The sequence below is a fragment of the Melopsittacus undulatus genome, chromosome 10 (assembly GCF_012275295.1).
Source record: "Melopsittacus undulatus isolate bMelUnd1 chromosome 10, bMelUnd1.mat.Z, whole genome shotgun sequence".
In the NCBI taxonomy this organism is placed as follows: domain Eukaryota; kingdom Metazoa; phylum Chordata; class Aves; order Psittaciformes; family Psittaculidae; genus Melopsittacus; species Melopsittacus undulatus.
Window position 1 is genome coordinate 35,225,197 of NC_047536.1, and position 24,306 is coordinate 35,249,502.

The following is a 24,306-nucleotide window of genomic DNA, read 5'->3' on the forward strand; positions in this document are numbered from 1 at the left end:
GCAATTATCTCCGTGTTTGTCAAATGGCTCTCAAATTGGATACCACCCAGATTCTTTTTGAACATTTCCTATGCTTCATTTGGTTACTGTAATAATTTTTTCCAGGAATGCATCCTGGCTGCGTTCTAGTATCACGGTTGCAGTAAGGTAAAACAGTGCTTTGAAAGTCCACTGTATAAGGCTTTGAATGTGTAAAAATGAGTTTATGAATGTTTCTGCAGATACAAAAAAAATATTTCCAAAGAAAAACAGATAAATGTCAAACTAACAGTCTCTGAATAGAAGGTAAAATGCTCTTCTTATCAACATGAACACTCAGAGCAGTAAATGAAGAATCAACTGTTCCTCAGTTTATTTAAAATTACAATGTAAAAATTTGGTGATCTGATGTTCATAACTCCTTATCACAGGAAGCAAGGACTTTGTTTTGCTAATTTTCTCATTATTTTCTTATACAAGTTTTCTTGTGACATTTTGTTCAATTTATACACACACCATTAATTGTATATCTTCATGTTAGTCAATCACATTCACCATCTTAAAGGTCTTGATATCTGCAAATTTATCACAGGAGAAATTAACAAGTAGATGTTTGCGACCCGTCTCAAAAGGGATGAGTTTAAACTTTGTACTGGATTTCTCACTGGCTTTCACTGGTGGTACACTAAAAGTAGAAGAAAGAGAAAAAAAAAATAAGGAAAAATATAAGCTGTAAACAGGCTTGTGCATCATCTTGACTTTCTTATCTCCCATCGTAAGTAACTCCTATCAGTTCAGTGTAGGATGACCATGAAAAGGCCACACAGGACTTGATTATTTGATTTGTATTTAAATAAAAACCCCCATGCATTAAGTTCCCTCAGGAATACATGATGTGGTGACCAAGATAAGCACACAAAGGTGGACATATTAGTATCATATGAGGTAAAGCTTCATGTAGAACAGAGGATGTAAAACACGTCACTGAATTATAAAAAAAATAAAAATAATCTTAAACTATTAAGAATGTTAATAGAGACTCCTGAATTAGGATAGATTATAGCATCAAGAAAACCTCAGTGCTTACTTGGCAGGAAGTTCTGAATGAAAATTAAGATGTTTTAAACCAGAATATTTTATAATTCTTGGAAACTTGTGTATGGTTTTTCCAAGCAGCCTTACATTGTCATATTTTCTTGTCTTGCCTGAGGATGAAGTTCTGTGTGATAAGGCAACATGAGGTTGCTAAATTCACTCAGGACAGCTTATGGGGTAGACCATTACTAGTTGCTCAAGCACAAATGACAATGTTAAGTTGCTCTGTGTGTTTGTGTTTATATGTGTGTGTATTCAGTTAAAAGTCAGTCTGTCCCAGTATTTTTTAAAAATAACTGCCTTTCTAGCATATGTAAAAGTGTGTGTGCAATTTTGTATATGTACAAAGTGAGGGACAGTCTGAAAAATTCTGTTTCAGTTGTGACACGCTGAAGGAAAAGAAAACAAGATACAAAATCCTCAAAGCATAAGAATAGGAACCTGGGATCTATAGTAAAAGGAACCTATTTTATTCCAGTCTTCTCATTCGCTATTGCAACACCATCTAATATTTTCTTGACTTTGTTTATGAATAGCCTGACTTTGTAGAGTTCTGAAAGGACAGCTTGAAAATCAGTGTGCCTGTAGTTTAGTTCTTGGTTTGGATTTTTTTTTTTTTCATTAAAACCCAACCCAAACTTTAATTGCAATATTCACCATTTTCCCTATTCTGTTTCTGCTTGCCTTATGGATTTCAGCTGTGCTCAAGTTCCATACTTAGTAAGGTAAATTCAATCATCTACGGGATAGCTGCTGGTTGTGGTTTAGTCTGTTCTTTAGAAGCTATCCTCCTTATAGTTGTGATTTATTCCCTCTGGAACAGGTACACGTAAAGTATACCTGGGGTTGCACTTTTTAGAGGTACCACCCTTTGAGATCACAACTTGTGTCAAAACTGTGTTCAATTTTGTACGCTTGTGCATCCGCTTTGTATGTGTAGGTCTATCTGTTTGATGTAACAGAAATTGTTTAGAAGGCTGAACACCAGATTGGCACTTGCAGTCCATTTAATAAAGTGAAGGGGGGAAAAAACCTCCTTGGTTAATATATGCTATAATTTGTGTATAGTATGGACAGAAGCAGTCACATATCCTATTGTTGTCCCTATAATCAGAACAAGAAAGTTCAACCCATCTGGCCTATAGTAGCATAGACAGCAAAATTTACTACATGAGTAAGAATGTATTTTTTTCTGAAACCATAAGTCCTGCTAAATAGGCAGGAAAATGAGTTCTGTCCAATTACGACAGCAATTATTTGACTCCTCAAACTATGCAGGCAAAGCCTAGCTTGGATACAATGGTGCTAAGTTGTGTACTTCATTATGAGATGTTACATTGACTGGCCTCCTAGCAAGAAAAAAGTGCTGTCTCATCCCACTGTTCAGTTCCAAGTCATCCATGCCTACATTCTTGCTCATGTATCTTTAATAGCAGAAAGAAGGCATTTCTTGTACTTACTCTATCTCAAGGATTCCTCTGAGCAGGTCATTGCCTTCTACCTGCAGCACACAGTTCATCAGTTCCATATCAATAGGATTGTTAAATATCACTTCCACATCCACTTCTTTATTCACTTTTGCTTCACCGAGTACCTGTGCAAATAAAATGCTTGAGAGGCCAGGTTCTCGGTATTCTTTTCTGTCCAAACCTTTTAAGTCATTGGAAGAGGAGGTGTTACGAGATGCTATGATGGGCCATGGCAGAATGTGAGCAGAATATTTTTGGTGAAGAAAGTGCTTATAAGAGCTCATTTCCCCCTTTCTCTGACACTGCGATTAGAGCAAAGAGACAGCAATTTACCTGTATGTCGATGGCAGGATTGTCGAGGGTGATGTCTCTTTGCACTAGCACTTGAATCCCACCTTCTACATGACATAAAGCTGTTACCTGGATCGTGTTGTCTGTAGTTAACTGCTGTTGATATTCAGTATACAATATCTTAATGGGAAGTTGTATTTCTGGAAGAAAAAAAAAAAAGAAAGAAATTGATACGCACTTATAAGCCCACAGAGTTTCGTACCTAAAATTAGTATGTTCCTTTTATGATGTGTCTAGGACTAGGAGGGCCTTCAGCCATCATTGCCAAATTCAGTTAGTGCGAATCTATCGGTTTGCTATGGAGACTGTGTGGGGTTTTTTCAATGAAATGTTATCCCTCCTTCATTCTCTACTACCAGATTGACTGGCTTGTCTTCCTCCTAGTTGCTCTGAAAGATAAGACAGCTGAAGTTTAAGGAGTTTACCAGTGCACTCCATTTGTTATAGGACATTATCTGATAGGCCTCATCAGTTCTACTCGCTCATGATATACTGAGATGAAGTGAATGACATCTTTATGTTTCTTTTGTCTTCCCTAGTCACTTTTTTGTTATAATGTGGTTTTATGGTAGTTTCCATGCTGTAGTTCAAATCAAGGAATACTGAATCAGAAGGGGTCTCCTCTGCCTCTGAATCCAGGCCATTTTCACATTGGCTATTTGTACAATAAACTTCAAGTTCAGAAAAAAAGTAAAGTAGCTGTGCTGTTTGTAAACACTGTAAGTCACAAAGTACTTTCCAGCAGTAGACAGCAAATGAAAAACACAAGAAAATATCACAAATCACCAACACAAAATCCACAAATGTAAGCAAGAAAATGGGGCCAGGGTGAACATCTTAGATTCATGCAGTAGCAAACAGATTTAACTACAAATCCCAGCAAACAGAGCATATCTCCAGAAGAGGGGGAAAAATCTCTTTCAATGGTTCCTGCCATCAGATCTGGGGAAAACCCTCCCTGCTGACTGTAAATTTAGTTACTGGTTTAACACAGCCTGTGTGAGTACAAGACATTATGAGGTGCCTGCATGACATCAGTGCCATTAGGCATATAAACTTCGTCTTCACTGAGAGAACAATTCCAAATGCTTTAGAGGAAGCTGATAGATCCCAACTTCAGAAATCAAATTACATAGTAAAGAAATGAAATATTATTTCTGCTTCTCACTAGTGACTCAAAGCCTAAGATTAATACAATATACTATCAGTTCCAAATCTGTGATCTTTCAGTTCACTTTAGGGATGCTGATATATCTGTTAATCCCAAACTCCTAACAGTAACTTAATGTCATCTTTCAACAATACTCATATCTAAGTAGAGAATTTCTTCCAAAAGGTTATCAAACTGCATCTGAAAAAAAAAAAAAAATCTGAGGCCCTTTACTCCTCAACAGTTTTTCAATAGAAACTTTCTTTTCTGTGGACCTTAGCAGGCTGTTTCAGCTGTTTCTGTTCCTCACACTTTAATTCCATTCTCTAATGTGCTAATGGATAATATTCTTGTTTCTGCTGTTTGCCATGTCCTGTTACCTTTCAGGAGGGCCTCTCATAATTGACCAGAACACATTTAGCTGGAGTTGATTTCTATGCTCTTTTGTTGCCCTTATTTTCTTTATGCAAACTTTGTTAAATGAAACCTCATGTTTGCTCACCATCTTCTTTTCCTTTTTTTTTAGATATGTTTTTCAAAATGTGAATACTACTTAAGGAAATGGTGATGTGAAACGTGCCTTTTCAATGTTTATAAGTGTGTCACGATTTTTTTCAGCCTTTTCTGCACAGAAATTTAAGATTGCATTTTTTAATTTTTTTCCCTGGATTTGACCAGCTTCTAATGCCCATTTACTGATAAAATAATTTTACAGCTATGATTAAGAGTAATTTGAAAAATTACCTTCCTTAGGAGACAGAGTGGCAGATATGGAGTCCTTCCTGATCTCATGAACTGGTCTTCTAGTGTACACAGTGCTCCAAGCAGTCATATTTACATGAACAGTCTTAGCATCGGACTGTAAGTTTTCAAGAACCAGAATTAGACTGAGGTCTTTGCCAACTTCTAAAGGGCCAGCCACCTTGAACCTCCCTGAGATGTCAGGCTTTTGATCAATTTCCTGTGGCGTTGGTGCTGTAGGATCAAATTTATCCTCAAGTCCCAGCTTCTTACGGGCTTTTTTAAAGACATCTCTTTCTTTTGTAGAGCCTGTCAGAGACAACCATGAAATTTATTCTTAGTGGTTAACATGCATGTCTTATTTTACATGACTGCTAGAGACAAGCCAGCAGAATGTCACATCTGTACTTGCAGATGAACAGAGCCTCTGTTTTCTACAGGCACACTTGATTTTGTGGTACTGCCATTAGTAATGTCACTACCCGTCTGTTAGCTTTTTTTTTTTCCGTAACACAAAATCTTAAGTCCAAAGTTGCTCACTCTTCCCATTTCTCTCCCTTTATATGGTTGTAATACTTAGAAATGTACTCTTAATTTGCTAACAGAAAAAAGGCCTTGATATAAGGGAAGGCTGATAACACCAGCAGCCAAACATACACCCAAGCCTCTCTCTCACTTCCCATTGCTGCAGGATGGGGAGAAAACAAAGGAAGGTGAGAAGGCTCTTAAGATAATGACAATTCAACAGGGAAAGCAAAAACTGCACATGAGCAAAGCAAAAAGAAGAATATTTTCACTACTACACATCCACTCCATGCTACAGAAGGCAGATGTAGGTGGAGGGATGATGGTAGAGCAGTAGATGTGGTTTTTCTTGATTTCAGTAAGGCATTTGATACTGTCTCCCGCAGCATTCTCATAGATAAGCTAAGGAAGTGTGGGCTTGACGATCAGGTAGTGAGGTGGATCAAGAACTGGTTGAAAGGAAGAAGTCAGAGAGTTGTGGTCAATGGCACAGAATCCAGCTGGAGGTCTGTGACCAGTGGAGTCCCTCAGGGGTCGGTGCTGGGACCAGTGCTGTTTAATATTTTTATCAAGACCTGGATGAGGGAACCGAGTGTACCCTCAGCAAGTTCACTGATGACACTGAACTGGGAGCAGTGGCTGACACACCAGAAGGCTGTGTTGCCATTCAGCGAGACCTGGACAGGCTGGAGAGTTGGGAAGGGAGAAACTCGATGAAATTCAACAAGGGCAAGTGTAGAGTCTTGCATCTGGGGAAGAACAACCCCATGTACCAGTACAAGTTGGGGGTTGACCTGCTGGAAAGGAGTGAAGGGGAAAGGGACCTGGGGGTCCTGGTGGACAGGAGGATGACCATGAGCCAGCAATGTGCCCTTGTGGCAAAGAAGGCAAATGGCATCCTAGGATGCATTAGAAAGGGTGTGGTTAGTAGGTCAAGAGAGATTCTCCTCCCCCTCTACTCTGCCTTGGTGAGGCCGCATCTGGAATATTGCATCCAGTTCTGGGCCCCTCAGTTCAAGAAGGACAGGGAATTGCTTAAAAGAGTCCAGCCCAGAGCCACAAAGATGATTAAAGGAGTGGAACACCTCCCTTATGAGGAGAGGCTGAGGGAGTTGGGTCTCTTTAACTTGGAGAAGAGGAGACTGAGGGGTGACCTCATCAGTGTTTACAAATATGTAAAGGGTGGGTGTCAGGATGATGGAGCTAGGCTTTTTTCAGTGATATCCAGTGGTAGAACAAGGGACAATGGGTGTAAACTGGAGCATAGGAGGTTCCACGTTAACATCAGGAAGAACTTCTTTACTGTAAGAGTGACAGAGCACTGGAACAGGTTACCCAGGGAGGTTGTGGAGTCTCCTACGTTGGAGATATTCACGGCCCGCCTGGACAAGTTCCTGTGTGATGTACTCTAGGTTACCCTGCTCTTGCAGGGGGTTGGACTGGATGATCTTTCGAGGTCCCTTCCAACACTTGGGATTCTGTGATTCTGTGATTCCTGGAAAGCAGGGCTTCAGCACATAGGATGGTTGCTTGAGAATACAAATGCCATAACTGCAAAGGCCCCTGCTCTTCCCTCCCCATTTCCTTCACCTCTTGCTGAGCTGTTATTTCTGAGCAGTGGCATGGACTATTCCTTTGGTCAGTTTGGGTCCACTGTCCTGGCTGGGCCCCTCCCAGCCTCTTGCCCACCCTCACACTATTTACTCACTGTGGCAGCAAGGTTTGACCTGCTGTTTGACCCTTTGAAAGAGTTGCTTTTCCTGGACTGAGTGCTGATTTAGTTTAGGTTTCTTTAAGAGGTCTTTCATTATGGTGTCAAATAACTGGGCTGTAGACTAATTTTCACAAAGCAGAGGCAGTCAGTAAACGTTAGCAATAGGTAGGTGGAACAGTGAATGTTCTGCTCAGGGATACTTAGACTTGCTTTACTTAGGTCCATATCAGAACTCCATATCAGAAAGGGCAAGGCAGTATTTTTTTATTCTTTACCTTCTCTTCCCTTTTCTGCTAGAACTTAATAAGCAGAGTATAAACTTTGCTCCTACCTTTATAGTTGCCCAAAATTGACACTAAGAGACTCCTACCCTCAAATTTATGTGTTTGGGGATGAAGTAGCTATGTAACCAGAAGAATGAGTGATTTTCTTTACCTTCTTCATATTTATAATCAATTGTGACATCCACACGATCATCTCTACCAACTGCCTTTGTGCTGATGAATTGGCCAATTACAGTAGACTTAGAGAACATTAATGTTTTCTTTCCAGTTGTGGCCTCATAATTCCAGTACATACAGTCGGCATTCACTTCTGCAAATACGAATGGACAGTCATAGTCCAGATCCACATCTCCTTCTTTGATGGCATTCCGTGAGGCAGGACCACACTGATAAATTCCTATGGCATCAAAAAAAAAAGCTGACTCTCTGACAGTAAGCAGACTACTAGACAGATATCTGTCAATGACTCCTGAATTGCTCAGTGCTGTTGTCCAATTCTAGCCCTTTCATCCATGTAGACCCTCATACCAGGCCAAGCATCAGTGTATTTTGTGTTTATGCTGAAGTGACACTTGATTTATTTTATATTATCCCTTGATTTGCAGTAACTCAGGATGCCTACATTGGAAATATAGGAATTGCTGCAAAAGACTGCTCCTAGAAGTCTAGTTTGTTTCTTGGCACCCACAAATAATCTGAGGCTTTTCTAATGCAACAGATAAAATATCCTTTTCTGCCACTTTCTTTCTGAGCAGGATGAGGAATTACTTTGTATAGTGGTTTTACTTTTGGTGTTTTTTTTTCTCCCTTCTCTCTGAAGATGACTGACTTTATAATTTTTCACCATTATTCTTGAAATTAAATCTGTGTACCTCCACTTTCTTCTTGGGGAGTTGCATCTAGAACTTGCCATCCACTGTATGAGGGGCCCAAATCACTGCGGGAAAACCAGCTTTCATTCCAAACATGGAAATTCCTATGCGCAAAAATGAACAAAGTAAGCTACTAGTATGTATGTCTAAATTGCTGTTGGAATGGTTCACATCTGTTAATCAGACATCTTAGTTAAATGCCTTACTTTGCATAGGTTCTTGTCTGAGACTGATTCCATTCTGATCCTAACTGGATTAATTGAATATTGTGGAACAGACATAAATGTTCAAGGGCAGAAAGCAAATTTATAAAAATATACAAAATGTCTTGAGCCAGTTTTTCTCTAAAAGTTCTGAGCACATGCACTTCTTTAGTTTTAGCTGGGTTACTTATAGCACAATGCTGCAGTTACACTTATATTTAGAATGGGTCCGGAACAAGCAGAGGAGTAAAGGCAAAAATGAAGGACTGCACCCATTCTTTGCTGAGTACAAGCTTGTCTGAATTTCATTGATGCTCAGTAGTGGCAATAATTATATAATTTTCACTGTTAAAAATGTCACTGAAAAAAAAAAAAGGGAAGCTGGTTCTGTTGAACTTTTACAGTTTTAACATGAAATTGTTTTGAAGAATAGTGCCAAACTAAGTGAAGTCCAACTGTTTGATATTTGCAGTGTAATATCACAAATTTTCAGTCATCTGTGGCATCATGACTGTTAACTTTGCCTTCTCTGGCTTCAGTTAGCTGTTGTAACTCATGTCACAATTCTGCTTAACCAAAAAAGAGCGCCAAGTTTTGTTGTATTATTTTGCAGTATTGCAAAATTTTGTCATATTATACTGTCATATTTTGTCGTATTATATTGCAGTATTTTTAATTGATCCATGGTCTTTGTAGTTGTTTTTAAGGCAATTTTTAAGAAGGTGACAAAGTACTTGTCATTAGAATCTGTATTCTGCACCTGAAGGCATTGAGATGTCCTACCATTAAATATCATAACCTCTATATTAAATACCATTACCTCTATAGGCCTTGAGAGGTCCTACCATTAAATATCATAAAGCCTTACCATATGCTGTCAGCTGACCTGTCCAGATGATTTCCAGAAGCATCATAAAACTCATCTACACGCAGATTTCCATCTGCATCATGGGCAGAACTGAAGTTTGTAATTGTACGAGTGGGAATCCCCAGACATCTAAGCACTAAAGAGTGAATAGAAAACCAGTCAGAAAGCAGTATATCTGGAATATGAAGTTTCATGTAACATACTAATGTCTTGAAAGGCTTTCATGTGTGATGTATTATCAGTGCCTCTTTTAATAGAATCTGTGCAGTGTCAGTTCCGTGCATGATATAAAGCATACCTGTAGTCAATACTGCTGCAAAAACCCAACATTGTCCATATCTAACAGGTTTGAATCCCGATTTCTTCCAGTTTTGCAGGATTTCACCACTTCCAGTCCAGCTGTTTGGACTCTTCCCATCCTCATAATTTCCACTCCAGTTTCCTAGCAGCACCCCTTGGTCATCATTGGCATTCACCTATAAAAATAGTCACTAAAATTACAATGAGATAAATTAAGAGTTTACAACAAATGTAGTAGCATCTGGGGGGCAGGAAGGAGAAAAGTCTCAAATGACATTTTAGTGGACAAAATTCCACTGCTTCATGCAGCTGTCTTTCAGAAAGCAGCTTATCTTTTCAGGGGAATTAAATATGTATCCTCTCAAGAAATGGAAAACATTTAATCACTGTTTCTCCTACTCAAATGTACAGTAGCATCAGGCAAGAAGGCAAACACCAGTTTTCAGTGAACCTTCCTGACGTGAGGTGGCAACTTTACCACTGCTTGGTTGAATGGCATCATCAAAGCATATCATGCCGCTGGGCTACATTAGGAAAAGTGTGACCAGGAGATTGACAAAAGCCATAGCACCCTTTTATTATCCCTAGCAAGGTTATGCAGGAATCCTCTATCCACTTTAGGGTCTCTCAGTTCAAGGGGATGTTGAGACACTGAAGAGGGAGGGCATGAGTCAGGGGCCCTGGAGCACAAAATATACAAGGAGAAATTGAGAGCATTCAGCTAGTTTATTCTGGTTAAGAAGGGGTTAAAGAGAATGGAATAGCATCTTACAAGTACTTGAGTGGAACACTCTAAATTGTCAGATTACAACTTTTCTCTGTGCTGGCAGGTTATATTACAAGGGGCAGTGGCAGGAAGTTATAGCTTGGGAAAATCGTGTTTGATGGGAAAGAAACATTTCTCGCTTAAGAGGGTAGTGCAGCTCTGAACTGGGCACCTGGAGAGTCTGTGAAATCTGTGGCTGAGCTGATCTAGCACCACTGTAGTTCCACTTCAAATGGAAGGTTGGACTAAAGACCTCCAAGGGTATGGTCCTTTTACATGCCACCGCATGTCTTATAATTTCAGTTTTACCACTGGATATCAAAGTGTGTCAGAAACACTGCAGATGACATAAATCTGGCAGGCTTAGATCAAAGGACCACCTAGGTGTTTCTTTGGCCCACATTTTTGGTGCATACAGTCAGTGGCCTAAAATTTCGGAGAACTTATATATACTTACTTTCACTTAGTTTTCTGCTACAAAGAAAAGTGAGTTGGCAGTTCGGACTTTTTGAACATGTTGCTTACCATTGCACTGAGAACACGGCCCAGGTACTTGGGGTCATTTCGGTGGGATACATCTGTGGCAGGATCCTGACGATAGTTTAAGCTTCGATCCAGCATGGAAAGGCAAATATTGAGAATATCTCCTTGAAACTATGTTAGATAGAGAAGTAAGTTAGTGTTCTGGAAACACAGATTGCTAATAATCAGGACAAATAGAGCCATGTGAGCATTTTAATTTTTGTTGTTGTTGTTGTTTAATTGCTTAAAGAAGTGCTGCAGCTCAGCCAGGAGTTACTGTATAAAAAGGCAGCCTGAGCAGACTGTGAAGGTTAGACCTCAAAGAGCTTTTCACAACTTGGAATCTGTGGACTTAAGCCTGGGTCTTTGACTCTTAGCATTGCTACAGTACTTTACTGCCCAGCAGACACTAAAGTTTCTGCTGGCTGGCCCTCTGAGTCCTAGGTCATGTCACTGACTAGTCAATTACAAATCCTCATATTAATCAATATAACAGGGGTTGTCACAAGTTCTGATTTCAATACCACAGTGTCCTGCTCTTCAGAGGTGTATGTGATGAACTGGAAAAAGAAAACAAGCCCTTGTCACCCAGTTCATGTGCAAACCAGAGCACAGAACACTGTCTAGTGCTTCTGTGCCGCATTTACCTGGCCGAAGTTCCATCCAAAGCTGTTGATATGATTTTTATTGCCCGCAAAAATGATGCCAAACTCTTCTAGCACATATTCCTCACACTCAGCCTTGTTAGGCATGAACACATCATCACCTGAAAAACCAAAACAGTATACAATTAGAGTCTCCATTACAATGTACAACCACTCATTTTCCATCAGTAAGAACATCTGCAGATATCCACCCTTTGCTGTTCTTACTGTTACAAACGGATCATGTTGCAAATGAAACTCAGGGTGGGGAGTGTCTGAGTGAAGACAGAGGTATGACAATCTCAAATCTGGGAGAAGATGGCAACTGGTAGATATGGCTCTTGGTTCTACAGAGACCAGACACATTCTTCTAAACTTGTGCAGAAGTAGGAAAGCTCTGCCAAAAGCATAGCTTAATCTTTTAGGACAAGAAGCTTTCTAGTAAGCACCTGATATAGAGCCGGTTTTATGTACCAGAAGGTCCTAACAAACTGTTAAGCCCTATTCTCATTGATACATTATGTGGTGAATCTTCAGCCCACGTATTAAAGAAGCATATATCAAATGAAGAAGCTGCAAATATTAATGAAGCTACAAGCAATTTAGTTCTTTCTGGGGAAATTCAACATATTCTTACCTGAAGACCAAGGGTTAAAAAGCAAAACAAAAGTGCCAAGGATTGCTGTAGAGGAGCTGCCACTTGAAGTAGTTTGAACACTCAGTTTGTAACGTCCAATGACAGCATTAGGTGGACTGGAAATGGAGATGCTCACGGAGCTGGAACTGGTAGACTGCAGAATTGCACTCCAGCTCTCTGTGCTCATTGTGCTGGAGATACCAAATGTGGCCTGGGTCTTAGCCAGCTTTGAAGGTTTTGGACCTTTTGAGGAAAATAAACAACATGTATTTTTTTCCCCCAGCTTGCTGAAATACTGATCTAGTTGTGAATAAACTCAGAAGGGATGTAACTCTCCCCTATGATGAATTTGTGCCATATGTTGGAAACTGAAGGAAGCTATCACTGCTAGCTGAGATGGGAGTAGTACAACAAACACCTCAAACACTTCCATTATTGTGTGAATCAGCATGTTGGCTCTGAGGAATTGTCTTGCCACCCTATACTGCATATCAGGCCAAAAGAGTGTCACAAGATAGCATTACTCTTTCTGTTAAAGAAGTTGGGAGCCATACCTGTTTCTGCGATGAATGTTAAATTTTGTTCAGGCTGTCCTGTTCCATTGAAGGTGACAGTGAAGGCCTGTCCTCTCCTCACAATTAACTCTTTGCTAGAAAATTTACTTGTGTGGTGATCTCTTGCATTTTCTTTCAGGTGCCAGTTGGTACTTGGCTGTGTTGCAGCTATAAAAAGGGAGAAGAGCAAAAAAACTTGATAGGGACATCCAAGGAGGAAGGAACACAGACACACTCTCAAGAATTGCATGTTACTTTCTACATGTAACTACTACCCATGTGAGGCTTCCACCAAAAATAGAAATAACTTATTTATAGCATTTTGTTATTTTTACTTGTTATTTTTTTCAAGCAAGACTCCACTATCTCTCTAGCTGATAGATAGGGAAGATGTGTCTTTAGAAAGGCAGGAGTTATCTGGCAAGGTTGGAAAAGCAACATGGGACCATTTATAATTATTATTAGACTTGTCAATTTACAAGCATACAAATATTTGCATGTAAGAAAAGAAAAAAAAGCCTATTGTAACAAACAGACCACCGAAAAAGATCCTCTAAATTTTTGTATCATCTCTGCTTTAACTTCAGGTTTCAACCTTCTCTGCTTATTGTAGCCTCCCTCAGCCTTTGCAATAGCACCTTCAAGTTCTGCTTTGTTTTTCTCTTGTGTCACATTTGACAGTCTCTCATTTTCACCTGCCTGACAACTTCAAATATCTACAGACTTTCCCTTCTTTCCTATTTGCAAAGTACAGCATTTTTCTATCAGATAATATACTTGCTCTCCTGAATCTCATTCTGATAATCTTGCTTTTCCCATGCAATTGGGAAAAAATCCAATACCTGTGAAAAATCCTTCTCAGAACTCTTGATGGAAGAATTTTTATCTTCCTTTCCCACCACCCCCACCCCACATTGGATCAACACTCCTTAGAGAAGTTGTAATCTTTCAGTGTCCATTACAGAGTTGAATATGAGATGTGGATGTAAGAAAAAAACAGCACCACAGAAGGGGCTTCCTCCTTGCTCACCTTGGCCCATATCTGATCAGTATGTCCTGTATAAGCAGCTTCTGGAGCTTTCCTCTGAATGGCCTCCTTTACTTCTGTTGTCTCACAGAATGGCTGGTGCCTTTCACTGGTTTGAAAGTCTAGGTGTAAAAGTGCCTGTTTGCAATATTTCCTGTGGGGTGGAGCTTGAATAACCTTCTTTTCTCCCCAGCCTTTATCTTACCAACGAGGCTTGAGGATTCATTTTTCATTAATTTTTTTCATTCTCTCAGTCCCCACATCCTGATCTCATTTCCTTGCAATTTAACAACTGAAGCTTGGACAACATTTATTCCTAACAGTCTGGCCATTGAAGAGTTTCTTAATGTATTCAAACTTATAAGAATATCGGCATTTAGCTGCTTTTCTTTCTGTTACAATTATAAATTTACAGGAACAGCATAACTATTTCTTGCGCCATATTGTTTTTAATTTATAATACTTCATGAGCAATATTTACAGTGACTTCTTCAAATTAATTCACTGTATCCATTGTTTTCCTGACGCTGATTTTTTTTCTGCTGCATTGTAATAATCATAAAGCAATGAGCAAGCTGTTGTCTCTGCCCCAAATTTAATCAGGCTAAAGAACCATGTTTTCCTTTATCACATAATTACTCTTTAAGCATGTCAGACAAGCACTTCATGTCATATTTACATGACACACTACAGAGATGATAGGTAAGTTCATTTGTGACTTGTAATAAAATAGCTGTCATTGTTTTCAGCTGGTGTACTACTGTTTTTTTCATAGGATATCTCAGAACATGCAATTGGCAATGCCGATTTGTGTACAAAAATCTTTTCCTTAATTTCAAGGAGAGTGATTTTTGCTATGCTTTGCAGGTGGCTCCACTTTCTGTTAAGAGAGCACTAATTCTGATACTTTTATTAAACAACCTGCAAAATTTGACATATTCAATGCACAGCCTTAAGAATGCCTCTGAGTGATACCCATTATGCTGGACTGCTATGTGCCTTCCTAAATTCAGAGTTTCAATTGGCTGTGCTCAGTATTCAGCAGCCCAAATTGTTCCATTTTCAGATTTGGATTATGTTTGGAAATTCTAGAATTGGAACTTGGTCAGCCCACTTCATATACAGACATGTTTTATTAATATTTCCCATAAAAGGGTGTTATTAGAGCAAACAGTTTTTAACTGGGTATGATTCAGACTACTGCTTTGAATCTCTATTTATTGATAATATTTAATCTTAAGAGGGACTATATTTTTATCATACACAAAGCCCAACTGTGATTTAAAAACTGTAATACTTTAATTCTAAAATTTAAATTTCTTAGAATTTAATTTTAAAATGTGAAGTCCAAACTTCAGAGGTTGAAAGATGTTAAGCTGCACTCTCCTACCCATACTTTTACATTCTCTTAAATGACGCACTAACAATTTCTAGAATAGATTTGGTTTAATATTTCAGCCTATCCTTGGATACATAGAAACTGTTTCTCTTTGTGTCAAGATTAGTTACTGTTGAAAGAAAGAAAAAAGACAAAAAAAAGAAAAGTCAGCAGTTCTTCACCATATAGCTGCTGGTGCTGATTTGGTCACATATTTCACCTTTTTTGTGTGATGGCAGTAGTGTGCTGGATATCACTGTCCTCTATAGGTCAATGGCATAATTGTTTTTGGTATTTGATGGCATGATAGTACAGTTATAAACAGTATGTTCTAAAAACCAGATGCGGTCCATTTATTCTGGAAGATAATATGTCAAGGAGAACAAGTTGTGTCTGTTGCTTCAGCTTCTGGTGCTTGTCACCAGCTCTGGCCAAATTGCCTTCAGATCTTTCCTGTGCTTTGTTTGTAAAACAGATGAACGATACATAACAGACCATGGGATTAAAGATTATGGGCAAAGCTTGCAAATGAGGGTTGAATGAATGAGAAATATTAACACTAGCCAGAATAGTAGTCAAACAAAATACATCTGACCCAGATTGTTTCCTGTAAGACAAGTAGTATTTGCAGAGCTTGTATGGTGGCTGTAAAGGTAAGGACTGCACAGCTAGGTGCTTGAAACTCTGGTGGACAGCAAGAGAAGATTCTTTCAGACCTTCAGAAAATGAAAGCTCTAAGACATTTTAGGATTTTGTTTCACATGCCCAGAATAAGCTGTATCAGGATCATATTTGCAAACTGGTTCAGTCATATAACTCACAACGTCCTTTTCCAGAGATACCCAGATTTCTTTCCTCACTGCAGTAATTGTGTTGAAGAAACATACAGCAGAAGAGTTCAGAACTGACTAGTGAAGGACATCTTTTGCAGTAGACTAATTTCCCACAATTCTCTCCTTTTTTGTATTGCTGTTCTCTTCCCTACCAACTCTGTATGAATACACAGGGAACTTGAATTCTATTAAATGTTACATACTATTAATTGTGCCTTTGTTTCAGCATAAGAAATAAATCCTTAGAATAGCCTACTTGCTCCTTTATTCTTTCTGAGCACAGCTCTTTCTTACATACCCATGAAGCACCATGCTACAACCATATGCCCATGACTCACTAGGGACTGTTTCAGTACCCTGAGGAGCTTGAGCTATTCTGTCTCCCCTCACATTCCCTTGTTAGATAATTAAGCAAGAAATTTTGTCAACAAAGCCCACTCCTGCCATCCTAGATACAGGAATTGTTTTTTTACAGTTACACTGCATTTGTGAACCACACTAGGGAGCAACCTGGGCCCTAGAACAGTGGTGTGACTGACTCACATCAGCAGTCTTCAGGACTAGTCCTCCAGTGTAGATTGTTCAAGTCCAGATGAAAAAGCATTTGGCTCTCTTCTGGACCCTATTATGTTGTCCAAGACATCTTACTTTCTGCCTTCATCTTCCATTTGCAATGCCCCAAATAGGAGGGGCATTTTGAATTTTGAAGCCTGCAGCCTGCTGTAGTCTGAAGCCTCCCCAAAGTTCTCCAACAGACTTTGAAGGCAGCCAAACTTGACACAGTTTCCATCTTGTCTGTGTACAGTAGGATACTCTGTTAGCTGGGCTCATTTCTTTTGTTTGGATCTTGGTTCATTCCAGATAAGATGGCTTGTTCCAGAAGGGAGATTGTCAGTGACACAGTAGTGACATGTACTATTAAGTGAACTTCACACAGGAATAGGCCGAACTGAGTGTACAGACTGGGATGGGTCTATGCTAGGTTCCCTGGATAGCTCCCTCATAGTCACATGCAACCTGTTATTTATAGCTTATTATATTTAAATGTATTTCCCTACTTCTCCCGCTTATGCACACATCAGTTGGAATGGAGTAAAGACATTATTTGGAAATTCTAACTTCCAGCAACTGCTGCACACTCATCAGCAAAGAATACCTCTTTGCAGGCTCCCATCACTATGTCACTCTGCTAATTTCTTCTAAGAATATGACATGCTGTCCCATTCTGCAGGCAAGCACTTATAATTCTAATACAAAACCAAGATGCTTGCAGGTGTGACTCATATCTTAGTTATAATGACAATGAAGCTTAAAAGTGACAGATGGAAGCTGAGATAAAATTGCTGAATCCTTAGTAGCGGTAGTGTCCTGCAGACTATCAAAACCCTTAAAAAATAACACAATGGAATTTATAGAATCTTTATAGGTGCTTTTATGCATTTATATGCTTTTCTTTATGCACTATCTTCTAGATTCTTTTGAAGTAGATCCATTAGAGATTGGCCCACAGATGCATTGAAAGTTTTGAGGAAAAAAGTGTGTATATTTACAGGATGTGTGTATTGGAGGGTGTGGAAGGAGAGGGAGAGAGGGAGAGTGAAATATTATGTGCACACATACCTGCATACAGACCTTTACCGTTTTTCACATTACAATTGTGTGTAGCACTGTGAGGAGCATTCCTGGCATTTTTGACATCTCTAACTGAACTTGGGCTTGGCTATTTCTTAGGCTGTGGGTATGTCACAAGCAAGTGGTGAGCATCATCAGCAAATACTAGTTTGTTCAGTAAATGCTGCTATCACTTCTTGCATTTTGTGCAATGAGAAAATTGTGGTTAAGAAGAGACTGGTATATGACACTTAAAGAGGAAGTTTTTAGGAATCACCTTGCTAAAATGTCTTGGCTAAATTATTGGCAAATCATTACATAAGAGGATGTGTTACAATGCAGAAACAATTAGTTTGTGGGTTTTTCACCACTGCTGTAGATGAAGGTATTTAGTTTCCACTTTACAATATAGTTCTTTTGTTAAAAAAAAATACTTTTCAACTCAGTCCAGTCTTTCAGCTTGACCTGTCAAATTGTGTTTTGCCATTTATTTAACCTCTGTACAGTGGAGGACATTTATGAGGGAATCAATAGCTTTGTGACCATTGTATGCACCTCATTCCCTCCCAATCTGTGTTCCACTTTTAAACAGGTGATCATTTAGATGGCATTACACTTAGCAGATGCATTGAGGCAGTCATTAATTACACACTATCAGGCCAAGCAAACAGCAGACACTGTTGAGCGATGCTAGCACAATAAGATCAGGTCAATAACATGATAATTTTAAATTATATTAGATGAATGAACACTTGTGTCCTAAGAGTTTGTGCAATCAATTCTCCTAAAACTGTGAGAATGGAGTAACTCTGCCTATTTCAACCATGGGAGGAAAACAATACCTGTCCTTTCTGCACTCAAGCCTATGCTCTGTAGATGGCTGTTTTTTGTTAATTTCCTGAGCTTTTCAAACCTGTCACATAAAGCCATCACCGCATGAACTCTATGCCCAGAAGAGATAAAGTGGTGTCATCTGCACTCAGGCCCACCATACATTTTTACAGAGATCCTAGCTAGTCAGGCCTAAGCAAAAACACAGCCAACCTTGCTGAAGTGTACTGACTTAGTATCTTTCCTTCTAATACATTACTGCTGGACATCTGCTTGCTTTGTCTGTATTTTAAAGTTCCTTTGTCTTTCACAATGATTTTAACAGGTATTTAAAATGGCATTGCAGTTTGCTGACTCTGAATCTGCAGGAAGGAATCTAGCCTATAGTCTATTCTTGGCACATATATTCCCATTAACGCAAGATTCATTCATACCTGAACTACTCTCTGTTACATTAAGTTTCATGCTAAAAACCAGTCTGCAGTTTGCTGAGCTTCCTTTGCTCTATTTGTGGTTTTATACTGTTTAACTCCAGTATGATAGTGGATGGATTATCTTCTTTTCCTTGTTTGTGTCTTTTGGAAAATGCAGGGAAGAAAAATACTGAAGCAACATATTCATAATCTCAAAATGTAGTGCACTCCAACAATTCAGAGCCCTTCACAAAACACAACCCCAAAGAGAAAGCTGACATTACATTACCAGTTCCCCATTCCTTATGCACAGAAAGGCTTTCTTCCCTTTTATTTTGTTTTTATTTTCTTTTACTTACCAGTCATGCTTCCTTGCTCCTCTGTGTTTCTTAGTGTTTCTGTGAGCAATTGTAGGCCTATATGATAAGACTTAAAACTCTGGTTGTGTGGCAGCATTTATAGAGAAAACTTCAGGCCTCTCCTCATGTTCAAACCAATTATAATTCACATTAGGTGGGTGAGGCAGGTAAGTCATACCAGTGGGCATGTAAACTTCCTAGTGACCGTATATTAGCTCATGGGTTTTAATACATTGCACTTATGCAATTCAGGCTATTTATCCAGACGGTTGACAGAGATACTTAGAAAAGTAGAGCATTTAATTGCATACCTAGAATCCAGAATTTCACATACAGTACTTTGTCACTCAGGAAGGAATACTTTTTGAGTCAGTATGAATTAGTGTATTTTCCCAGTATGATACATAGATGAGTATTAATGTAATAAAATTATATATTTGTAATAAAAGTCATAGGGTTCTCTCCTATGAGTGCACTTGTAAGTTTGCAGGAAAACCCAAAATGCTTCATTCACCTCATCAGCCCTTTTTTGGGGATCACCACAGTAATGCCTTTGTGCCAGCCCCTCCTTAGAGTCTCTGTGAATAATACTGATGGTATTAATGCTGCAAATGTAACGTAAGCTGCTATTAACTTGACAAACCACTGAATGCTGAGTAGCTCTGAGGAGAGATCTCAGGTGCTAACTCTCCCTGCACAAAAATAAACTTTATCCTCATAAAATAAAACACTCATTTTGTCACAGGTACAAATTACTACTATAATTTGTGCTTCTGTGGTGGTTACTCATCTAGTTTCTGACTATAAAGACAGAATAATAACTGTGAAAATACTTCGATCTGCACATATAGGACACTTTATAGATAGAAAGAAATGAATGTGTTGGCATGGCCTCACAATATTCTTTTTTTTTCAGGCTAATACTTCATTATTCATATAAGCCCTCTAGCAATTTGATCCTGGATCTCTCTTTCTCCTCTCCCGCTGCCCACCCCTACACAGGAACTTCCGTTTCCTTCATTTCCTTACACTTACACAATTCAAAAAAGGTATTTTGTCTCATTTTATTATTACTTCATCTCACTTATCTACAATGAGAAGAGACTCAATCAGTCTCTGGTATGTTAGTGCTTACCTCGAAGAATGTGAGGGGCAGAAATTTCCTATGATCCGAAATGAACAAGCACAGTATCTATGCATAAAGTGGGACAAGTGGCATGAGAAAGAGCTGAGAAATTATTGTTGACATCAATTAATTTGATGTAAATTGCTGGAAACTACTGGAATAGATAAAGTTGTTAATGTCTAGAAGATGAAGATGATTAATAGCTAGCCAAGAAGTCAGTCAATCTAATTTTTTTGCTTTGACAGATCAATACACCAAGGAAGTAAGAACTGGTAGCTATCATATATATTACTTTGATTTGCAGCAAGATCCCCCACGTTATTTTCATAAGCACACTTTGAAAACATCAATTACACAGGACTTATATTAGTTTATTGTGTAACTCCTTGAAAAAAAACCCAAATGCTGCATTGTTTCAATGGATCACTATAAAACTGGAAGGGCATAGTGAGTGAAGGGCATAGTGAGTGAAGGGCATAGTGAGTGAAGGGCATAGTGACTGAAGGGCAATGGATTACTATAAAACTGGAAGGGCATAGTGACTGAAGTGCCATTAAGCCTGCCTTGGGTCTTTGACTCGTTCTGTTAGTAACGCTTCAGCTGAAGTACTGTGTTAGCCCTGGGCTAACCTCAGCTGGGTAATTTCAACAATACAAAGAATAGAGAACTTAAAAAAATTAGGACAGAGTTACGCCCATCCAAACCAGATGCAGGTGCAGGATGATGATGAGTGAAAAGTGAAAAAAAGTGAAAAGGGTGAAAAGTGGTTATAAAACAAGGACACCACTTGGGGAGTCATGGTCTTAAAACCTTCAGTCTCTGAAAAGACACTGAAGTGAAGTACAGAATAAAAATTTTAGGAGTGAAGAAAAGGTAGACCCTCTAGGTAGGTTCTAAATAATTTTTTTTCTGTGGAGGTTAAGAATGGACTCTATGCACATTTGTCAAGAATAGTATGTATGTGTGTAGTTGAGCTGTCCTTGGAGAATTTATTTTGATAGGAAAGCTGTGACAGTGACACTTTTTCATCCTCTTGCCTGCTCTTGGTGCTTCATGCTGAACTGTATGATGTAAAGAATGCCTCAGTAGGGAAACTAAGTATTCTGCATCCAGGATTGATTCATTCTCATTTGGCCTTGCTATTGCTTTATTGCTGTGACTGTTTACTCCCAGTGACTAAACTTTGCATTCTGTCCTATGGTGAAGGGTTACCGAGTTCCTGACTAGCATGACATACAAGCCTGCAGACTTCTTGTGTGTCATGTTCATCTTAAAAACTGCTTATTTAAAAGAAGTAATAGAATGTTTTACATAGAAACAGATATATTAGCACTGTATCTGTCTGTTATTGCATCAGTTGAGATTCTGGTTTCTGCCAGTATAAGCCAGTTCACAAGAATCACCAGGAAGCCCCACAGTAGCCTTTCTAGTTCATCTCAAGAAATTAAAATTGTTATTAGAGAGAAGCCAAACAAGTGTGAAAGACTAGAGCATAAATAAGGAGATCAATAATTGGGATGGAACATAGCAGGAAGCGGGATGGAGCATGCTAGAAAGTGGAGAGAAAGAAAAAAAAACATTTGAGAGAGAAAAGGGAAATGGAGAAATTAAAAATGGAAAATTAGACAGGGTTTCAACTAAGGGGAAAAGGAAAACCACACATTCTGATATTTTCTTCATGGAAGAAGTATTCCCCCACAAGAGGAAAAAAGATCACAGAAATAAAGGAAACTGGAGGTGAGCCAAAGATGTAGAAAACTGAACCAGAATGATAGTTTGGTATTCATTAAAATGCAAGAAGAGTATCACTGAGTAAGAGGAGAAGGAAATTTGAGGAAATACCATAGAATAGTTTGGGTTGGACCTTCCAAGTCCATTTAGATGGTCCAACCCCACTGCAATGAGCAGGGGCATCTTCAACTAGATCAGGTAGCCCAGAACCACATCCAGCCTGGCCTTGAATGTCCCCCAGGATGGCGCATCCATCACATCTCTGTACAACCTGTGGCAGGATTTTACCACCCTTATTGTAAAACATTTCTTCCTCACATCCAGCCTTAATCACCCCTCTTTTAGTTTAAAACCACTACCCCTCGTTCTATCACAACAGGCCCTGCTAAGAAGTCTTTCCCCATTTTTCTTCTAGGCCTCTTTTAAGAACTGAAAGGCTGCAGTAAGGTTTCCCAAGCATTTTCTCTTCTCTGGGCTGAACAAGCCCAACCTTCTCAGCCTTCCCTCATAGCAGAGGTGATTCATCCATCTAATCATATTTGTGGCCCTTCTCTGGACCCTCTCCAACAGGTCCATGTCTTTCCTGTACTGATGACTCCAGAATAGGATGCAGTGCTCCAGGAGAGGTTTCACCAGGTCAGAGGGGCAGAATCACCTCTCTTGACCTGCTGACCATGCTCTTTTGGATGCAGCTGAAGATATGATTTGCCTTCTAGGCTGCAAGCGCCCATTGCCCACTCATGTCCAATCTTTCATCCACCAGTACCCCCAAGTCCTTCTCCTCAGGGCTACTCTCAATCCCACCATTCCCCAGCCTGTATTGATTCTGGGGGTTGCCCTGACTCACGTGCAGGACCCTGCACTTGGCAACATTGAACTTCATGAGGTTCACATGGGCCTACCCCTCAAGCTTGACCAAGTGCCTCTGGATGGCATCCTGTCCCTCAGGTGTGTCAAGTGTACCACTCAGCTTTGTGTCGTTGAGGAGGATGGTTGGCATGGATGGTGGAGGATGGTTGTGTCATACTGGGGATGGTTGGCAGGGATATGAGTGTGAGACAAAGAAAAGATCTGGGACAAAGGAAGTGGAAGCTTCAGGAGAATCCATTTGGTCCAGAGACCAAATCAAGCAAGAAAAGTGAAGAGATGATAGTGAATAAGAAAGTACAAAATCAGCATATATGTAACTTCTGCATTTCAGTTCCTGTACTGAAATCAAACATGCTCTCTAAAATAGAACTGGCAATACCTAAAATGAGAAATCTCACATACTCATAGCTTTTCTGTGTTTTCCATTATCATCTGCTGGCCTAAGGAGTGAGTGTTTCACCCTGCAACTCTTTTTTATTGTGTAACTTTGGACTGTTACATCTGCAGCAACAGTACCACTAGAATAGCATTGGTATTTTGGCAATGCTGAATTTGTTCCAAGAATTTAAAACAGTACTTCACCTGGATCTAAATGCATCTCTGTCCACAAACCCTTTAATTCATAGCTAGACATTTTCTCCTTTTAGAAGGAAATTGTGTAGTGCTGTATTGTTCCACAATTTGCCAGCTCCTTTGGCAGTGGGCTGGTGAGAGCTGGACTTGTAACAGTCAGTAAAGCATTAAACTGCCATGACATTGGCTGTGGGGGAGTTCGCAAGATGCCACCTTTTTTTGGTGTCAGGGTACTGGAAGTTCCCAGCAGTTGTTACTGCTGCCAAGTGGGATACATGCTGCTGTTACAGGTAGCCACCACTGCAGGAGTAGGAGATGCCTCTCCCAGAAGCCAGAGTTACTTCCCACACCTCATGTCCTACCACCAGTCCCCTTTCTTCTGGGTGATCCCTACAGCTCTACTGTCCCTTTCCTTATTCAACTTTTTAGCAGCAGAGACAGTCAGACTGGTGCTTAAAGGTTTAGAAGAGCTGTAAGTAGCTAGGAGTTTATTGTATATTGCATTGTGGATAATTGTGTCTGATGCTCTCTCTGAATGGGAATTCTTTGGAATCCATGAGTGCCAAGGAACAAGCCATGCCCGCAGTACAGAGGGCTGTCAGGGTTTTGAGGATGTTTTCTCCCCAGTCAGTAGCATAGCATTAATCTAACCAAACCTGTTCTGCAAAATCTAGCACTGTATACAAGGGCTGTCTCTGTAGCTCATCTTTATCCACAACTACACAACTTTTCTTAGTTTCAAATCAGACTAGACATTTCTAGCCACCACTGTGGTATCTACTTAGCTTTGGGGCCATCCTGCACTTGTTTTGAGTTTCTCCAGCAAGAAAGCATCTGGTCAGTTTGGACTGCATGACTATGACTGGAGGGACTTTTTGAG

General features: G+C 39.5%; 1 protein-coding gene across 2 annotated transcripts; it reads right to left on the minus strand.

Moving 5' to 3' along the window:
- Positions 1 to 324: 324 nt before the first annotated feature.
- On the minus strand, positions 325 to 19,251 carry LOC101879733 (protein-glutamine gamma-glutamyltransferase E-like). Of its 2 annotated transcripts, none has more exons than XM_031054519.1 (13): positions 19,127 to 19,251; positions 12,675 to 12,842; positions 12,121 to 12,363; positions 11,487 to 11,605; positions 10,843 to 10,971; positions 9,550 to 9,727; positions 9,270 to 9,387; positions 8,181 to 8,284; positions 7,460 to 7,705; positions 4,789 to 5,094; positions 2,877 to 3,034; positions 2,535 to 2,668; positions 325 to 664 (listed from the first exon to the last, which is right to left on the minus strand). In XM_031054519.1, exons 1-13 carry the CDS (start codon positions 19,221 to 19,223, stop codon positions 517 to 519), a joined length of 2,148 nt encoding a protein of 715 aa, XP_030910379.1. In that variant the 5' UTR covers positions 19,224 to 19,251; the 3' UTR covers positions 325 to 516. The 2 variants fall into 2 exon arrangements, with proteins under 2 accessions (XP_030910379.1, XP_030910378.1); XM_031054518.1 differs by having other exon boundaries at positions 9,252 to 9,387.
- Positions 19,252 to 24,306: the final 5,055 nt, after the last annotated feature.